This window comes from Octopus bimaculoides, chromosome Z, assembly GCF_046866305.1.
Source record: "Octopus bimaculoides isolate indiv1 chromosome Z, ASM4686630v1, whole genome shotgun sequence".
NCBI classification, from domain to species: Eukaryota; Metazoa; Mollusca; class Cephalopoda; order Octopoda; family Octopodidae; genus Octopus; species Octopus bimaculoides.
Genome location: NC_142944.1, coordinates 36,610,261 through 36,617,811, shown reverse-complemented (window position 1 = coordinate 36,617,811; position 7,551 = coordinate 36,610,261). Strand labels below are relative to the sequence as shown.

Genomic DNA, 7,551 nt, shown 5'->3' with positions numbered 1-7,551 from the left:
TTATCTTCCCAGCTATTCCCACTCATATATGTGGAGTAGCCATGTGTCTTCTCTTTAACAAGATACTTATTCTTGTCCCTCTATCACACTTTAGCCCCTGAACACCTGGCGTAAAGCCCCTGAGCACCTGGCATAAAGCCCCCTCCCTCACTGAGTTGTGAAATCTTTTTCTCTGTTCTTTTTCTATCTTGCTGGTGGTACAAAAAAAGCACCCTGTACATTCTATAAAGTGGTTGGCATTAAGAAGAGCATTCAATTATAGAACTGGATCATAGTGCTGTCCTTGGATCCACTGGATCCTGCCACACCATCCAACCCATGCCAGCATGGAAAACAGACATTAAATGATGGTAATGTTGATGTTGAATGATGATATCATCATCTTTTAACATCCATCATTCATGTTGACATAGGTTGGGTGGTTTCACAGGATCTGACAGAATCTAAGGACTACATAGTGCTCCAATGTATCATTTGGTAAGGTTTCTATGGTTGCATACTCTTCCTTACACCAACCCTTTTGCAGCATGTATTGTGTGTGTCTTTTTTTTTTTTTGTGACATCATCAATAGTAACACAAAAATATGAGCTTGTGTGTGTTTTTATAAACCTATCTGCAGTCTTGTCTAACATCAATTCCTTGTCATTTTCTTTCCAGGAAGTTGAAAACGGCCGCCTGTTTCGACTCCTTTGCAAGTTAGTTACGATATTGGAAAGACCGGAGTAAGATATATTGTTTTATTTTCTTTGTGTGTGTGTATGTATGTTTATATATATATATATATATATATATATATATATATATATATATAAATATAGATATAGATAGATAAACAGATATGTGTATGTATGTATATAGGTGCAGGTGTGGTTAGAAGTTTACTTCCCGACACATGGACTCAAGTTCATTCCAACTGCATGGCACTTTAGGTAAATGTCTTCTACTTTAGCCTCAGGCCAACCAAAGCAGTGTGAGTGGATTTGGCTGTTGTATATATATTTGTATATATATTTGTATATATATGTGTGTGTGTGTGTGTAATATTAGGTTGGAAAGAAAGTCCTGTTGCATTTCAAGATAGGAAAGAAACAAATGATTGTTTGGTTTAATTGGTATATTTAATGAAGACAATACCTTTCATTATTGTCAACATTATCCCATCTACTTGGCAAATTGTTGGTCCATCAGATTTAAAATTCTTCAGGTTTCAAAGTAAAGAAACAATATCATTTGTTTTTCCTCTAAATAATGTTTCAATAATCTGCAAAAGTGACACTCAAACAGAGCAAGGTGTTGGGAGTAAGAAGAATGAGGTACAAACTCCCATATATATATATACGGTAATATAATCTTTTCCTGAGTGACTTGGGCAATATGTTGTTTTGCAGTTTTGTGTCAGAGTAACAACGCTGGGCACTTTTTATGCAAATTTTTGTGCAATGGTTCCAGTTAGTGACAATAGTTCTTTGCATTAACTTTTTTTCGTTTTGGTTTAACATTTCATATTCTACCTACACAGAGCTTGTTCAGATACATTAAAGTTCCATTTCCATAGAGAGGGTGAATATTTCTTGCCACTTGTATTACTGAAGAATCTTTTTGAATGCAGTGTCAGGTATGGGGCCAAGCTTAACGAGTGGGATCCACTCCATATAGGAAGGGGAAATAATCACTAGAATCAAGAATTCTCCAAAGCTGATATGCTCTGCAGATGTCACTTATTGTGCAAAAAACATGTCTACATAGCTATCCCCCTCTCTCCTATCAATCAGATTGTTTATTACTTAATGCCATTTTAATTTTTGGAGAATTCTTTCTGAGATTACCATCTTTCTTCATTTGGCATTTGTCTCAATGGAAGTGGAGATTAATTTCAGTAATTCAACAGTTTATCTTATATGTCATCATAATCATTGTCATTTAGCATCCATGTTGCATGGGGTGGATGGTTTGACAGAATTTGATGGTTCCAAAGACTGTATTGTGCTCTAGTGTGTTCTTTGGCATGGTTTCTATGGCTGGATACCCTTCAACTTTAATGTATGTGCTAAGTGTGTGTGTTTTTTTTTTCATGGCATCAGCACTAGTGAGGTTGCCATGCAACTTGCAAGACTTTGAACTCCAACAGAAGTGGTTTTATGCTAAATAAAGGATTAGTGCTTTAACATTCAGATTTCTTTAAGATTTCAGTGGCGTCTTTGTATATTTTTAAAATGACATTGTAGATAAGGTGTGAGAGGCTGGATCTGGTCAGTTTTAACATAAAACATGTAGAATATTTGGACCAGATATGACTGGATTAAATGCTAAAGGGTTAATCCTTCAGCATTTAAACTATCAGTCAAATGTCAAGCCCAAACATTCTCCCTGTTTTATGTTCAAACCAGCCAGATCTGGCTTCTCATGCCTTACTCTACTAAAGCCACATCATCAAAATCTCGTAGCTATGAGATAATGTATGATTAATTGAAAACAATTTGAATAAATAAGCATTGCATTTGACTGAGTAATCTGAATGCTAAAGGCTTAAAGTATGAGAGAAAAAGTCAGAGCAGAACAGAAGAGAGGGTGGGAGTGAGTGGGTGAAGTTGGAAAGAGATAAAAATAGGGGTGATGTTTGTGTGGACCCTTAAGGTACCAGCTGAGTAGAGGATGAGTGGGCCAGAGGGACCAGGCATATGGGTAGGTGAAGATTGCAAGAGTGTATGAGAGAAAGAGAGATGAGGAGTGAGTGAGGCAGTGTGAATACAGTGAATGAACAAGTGTTGAGGGGTCGTATGTTGTAAATGGTGGACAAGCGTAGGAAGTGTCCAATAATGCATGGAGGGTGCTTTTTAATGGCACCAGCACTAGTGGCATCATCAAGTAACTTTCAAGACAGGACCCCTCAACTGAGTTAGAGTGCAATATTGAAAGAGGTGGTTTTATGTCAGGTGTTGAGAAGGTAAAGATGTGATAAAGGGATGGGAAAGCGTATTTTGCTGTAGAGGTGATACATGGCTACTGCAGTAGAAAAGGGAGAAAAGATGGTATATATGAGGTGTCAGTGCATAAACTCAAGGTACAAGGTACATAGGTACATAACCTCAAGGTACATAGGAACATAACCTCAAGGTACATAGGTACATAACCTCAAGGTACAAGAAGGATAGAAAGTGTATAGGGACAGAAGATCCAGGATGGGTGGGTAGGTATGTTCAGGAGAGGCAGACTTTAGAGATGCGGACAGAATTGAAAGTAGTGAGTGGCAAGCACAAACACAAAAACGCAGATGGTTAATAGTGAATCTCACTCAGTGGAAGGCAAGTATGCAAAGGGAAATACAATAATTCCTTTAGTGGTAATGCATAAAGAGGGGTTTGTGAAGAGAAAAACAGTATAGTAAAACTGTAGATAGATAACAAATAGGGAGATACCATATTTGCTGGAATTTAGGATGCCCTGCTGTTTTACAAAGATATTTTGTGGATAAAGCAAATTTAATGCTAGATTATACACCTATTGATAGATATTTTAATTGGTCAAATCTAGCCAAAATATTCTATTTGTTTTATGTTCAAGGTAACCAGATTGGGTCTCTCATATCTACTCTGTTGTTGTTGTTGTTGGCACTCCGTCGCTTACAACGTCGAGGGTTCCAGTTCATCCGATTAACAGAACAGCCTACTCGTGAAATTAACGTGCAAGTGGCTGAGCACTCCACAGACACGTGTACCCTTAACGTAGTTTGACACAGTGTGACAAGGCTGACTCTTTGAATTACAGGCGCAACAGAAACAGGAAGTAAGAGTAAGAGAAAGTTGTGGTGAAAGAATACAGCAGGGTTCACCACCATCCCCTGCCAGAGCCTCGTGGAGCTTTAGGTGTTTTCGCTCAATAAACACTCACAACACCCGGTCTGGGAATCGAAACCGCGATCCTATGACCGCGAGTCTGCTGCCCTAACCACTGGGCCATTGCGCCTCCACCATATCTACTCTATAATATCATTAAAAAGATGTACAATCACATCATCATCAAAATCTCAAAGGTACAGGGTAATGCCTGATTAATTCAAAACAATGTCAGTAAATAAGAATTATAATACAATTTAATCTGAATGCTAAAGGGTTAAAGTTGTTTTGTAAAGGAAAATGTGTATAGTTCTGCACAAGTAAATACAATTTTGTAACAGTCTACTGGATTAATGTATGAAATCATAGATTTATCAAAGGTAAACTATTTTAAACAAGTACTACATTTCAACTTTATCTTCTTTCAGATCAGTTGTGTAGTTGGTCATAGTTTAGTTAAGAGAATTGTTATACTGTATGTGAAATTAATATTTCTAGCTATAATATTTATGTAACAGGGTGATGCGCCGCCACTATGTTATTGTTGTCATCCACTCATAGCTGACAGGTGGATGAAAGTTTAACATTTCTTTCATCTTTCTAGGAGAATTTTTCAATTGGATGTTTAAAAAAATGTTTCTTTAATGTAACACAGACATTAAATAATGTAAGTCATATCAAGTATGGTTATATATGCTGAGGAAGAAGGTATGAGATGGCATGACTTTTTTACATAGTTACTGACATATTGTGAGCAATTTTTTGTGAATTTATGTTAGCGGACTGATATTTTGGCTGATAGTTTTCAATATCATATTATTAGTAACAAATATGAGAAAAGGTCAAATTTTTTGATATGTTTAAAAATATTTTTAAAAATGCATTTTATATACTTACAAATACAGTATATATTTTGAAAAGCATATGTATTATACTTACATGTTATTATAAATCAAATTCGTTAATCTTTTTCATTACAGATTCTCAATTGATGCTTCCTGGTCAGAAACAGGAGATCGATACATGTTAAAACTCTTCCGTGACTATATCTTCCACCAAGTTGACGAACATGGCACACCATGGGTAGATATGGCACATATCGTGGACTCATTAAACAAGGTATGTTTGTACATATATCTTTTACTTGTTTCAGTCATTGGACTATGGCCATGATGGGGCCTTGTCTTGAAGGATTTAGTCAAATAAATCAACTCTAGTACTTATTTTTAAGTCTGGTACTTATTTTCTCAGTCTCTTTTGTTGAACCACTTATTACAGGGATTTACACAATGCAATGCCAGTCAGGGGTGGAGACAAATACAAAGACACACATGGATATATATATATATATATATATATATATATATATATATATATATATATATAAACATGCACACACATGATGGGCTTCTATACAGTTTCCATCTTCCATATTCACTTACAAGGCATTGATTGGTCTGGGAAGATAGTAGAAGATATTTGCCCAAGGTGCTGTGCTGTGGGACTGAACCCAAAACTATGGGAAAGCATATTTCTTAGTCACACAGCTATGCCTGCATCTATATATATGTATGTGTAGGCTAAATCCCAAACCACATGGTTGGGAACATCATTATCATTGTCATTTACCATTCATGTTCCATGCTGGCATGGATGGGACGATTTGACAGGATCCAATGAATCCTAGGATTGTGTCTGCTCTAGCATGGTTTCAATGACTGGATGCTGTTCTCATACCCCTAGTACAGGTGATGTTGTCATGCAGTTTGCAAGCCTACAAAACCTTAGGAGAAGAGCTTCATGGTAGCCAATGAGGGTTACAGTATGAGAGAAGGGGATGCTGCAGAGTTGTTTCTTGTCATAGAAGATGTACACGACAAACTCACATTTAGGAGAGAGAGCTAGGAATAATATAAACAGTAGCTGTGAAGAGACAAATAGCGGTGGTGGTGATGAGGTGGCTGCGGTCCCTCAAGGTGTAAGGATAGTACGAGTGAGTAGAGATACAGGAAACTAGCAGTGTGAGGAGGCAGGGGTTTGCAAGGCCATTTTCCTGAAGGTATTAGGAACCTGTCTTCTTTAATACTAATTAAAGCCTTCATCTTTGCTAGGAATACCTTAAGACTTCTCAATTCTAGGCTTAGCTTCCATGCCTGGAATTTCTTTGCTAGTTCCTCTATAGATTCAATGTGTAGGGGTTCCCAAGTATAGCCAGTCATAGACTCCTCTGTGATGGTATATAGGACTGAATAGAAGGGGACTGAGGATTAATGGGCTCCAATCCTTACATTAAATTCTTTACTGAAGACTCTCACTTTATTTACTGCATCTTTCTACATAGCTTATACAACTCTCACTGGCCATTCGTCAGTACCTAGTTTCCTTAGTGACCAGCATATTAGTTTGTGGCACCCTGTCAAATGCCTTCTCCAAGTCCATGAAGCCAAGAATAATGATTTACTCAGCCAGGTATTTCTCATGCATCTACCACAAAAATAAATAATAACCGATTAATTAACTAGTAAGTACCCCTTAGCTCATAAAAATTCACTTACATTTCTGATGTAAGTGAATTAAAGGTCTTTCAAGACAGAATATATTGATAAAAAGTGAAAGCAACAAGCAAGCGAGTTAGAATATATATCGAAGAAGAGCCATGTAAAAATTTAAATGAAACTCTGTGTGTGTGTGAATGCTTGTATGTTTGTATCTTGTTTGATATTGCATGATAGTTGTAAATCAATGTCACTGTCATAAAAATAGTGTCATTCATTTGCAATATTCTCTGAAAATATATCTGGCTATGGGGAAATATTACCTTGGAAAAGAGAGTTAGTGAAAATCCACCTCGGTAAACTCTTAACTGCTACATGCAAGCATGAGAAGTTGAACATGAAAACAATGATAGCTGGGTATATATACATATACAACATGCTTCTTTCAGTTCCCATCTACCAAATCCACTCAAAGGCTTCAGTTCAGCCCAGAGCTATAGTAAAAGGCACTTGCCTGATGCCACACAGTTAAAATAAACCTAAAACCATGTGTTTGGAAGGCAAAATTCTTAACCATACAGCTGTGCCATACACATAGAGTAAAAACCACTGGCCTAAGTTATCACACAGTGGGATTGAACCCAAAGCCCTGTGGTTGGGAAGTGGTCTTCTTAACCATACAGCCAACCCTGTGCCTTGGAAATAAGTACTGTTTCAAAGGTTATAGAATTTATAAAAGTATTAGTATTCATTGATCAATAGATGAGTCAGTGGCTTATGACTGAAAAGATAGTTCTATGCTTTTCTTTTTTCTTTCTTTTTTTTTTTTTTGTGATAGTATAGATCTTGGGCTTGTGTCTAATTTTTCTAATTAGCCCAATCTTCCTCAGTGGCTTGTTGATTAATAAGAGACCTTGTGGAGTTCTGGAGGTACTGTTTTCTGACTCTTGTGTAGTTATTGCCCTTAAGAAGGGATGCTGCTCTAGGCAGTGCTTTGGCTCATTGATTTTTTTTTTTTTTTTGTTAATTACAGGTGAAGGTCATTTGCACATGTGTAATTATATATGTACAAACCATTTCAGCATGTCATCATTTAACATGCCTTTTTCCATAGTGGTATAGATAAGATGGTTTGACAGTAACCAATGAGCCAGAGGGCTGTACCAAGCTCCAATGTTTGCTTTGGCATGGTTTATACATGTGGATGCCCTCCCCAATGCCA

General features: G+C 36.9%; 2 protein-coding genes across 2 annotated transcripts in view; both read left to right on the top strand.

Moving 5' to 3' along the window:
- Positions 1 to 7,551, top strand: part of LOC128249600 (uncharacterized) — a 164,694-nt gene that overhangs the window by 3,446 nt on the left and 153,697 nt on the right. The gene's annotated exons all lie outside the window — the stretch shown is intronic.
- The window catches only part of LOC149132213 (PAN2-PAN3 deadenylation complex subunit pan3-like), an 8,869-nt gene continuing 1,783 nt past the window's right edge, over positions 466 to 7,551 (top strand). The window contains exons 1-3 of the mRNA XM_089365359.1: positions 466 to 477; positions 659 to 723; positions 4,815 to 4,953. Of these exons, the coding sequence (XP_089221485.1) occupies positions 466 to 477; positions 659 to 723; positions 4,815 to 4,953 (216 nt within the window). The remainder of the gene's footprint in view (positions 478 to 658; positions 724 to 4,814; positions 4,954 to 7,551) is intronic.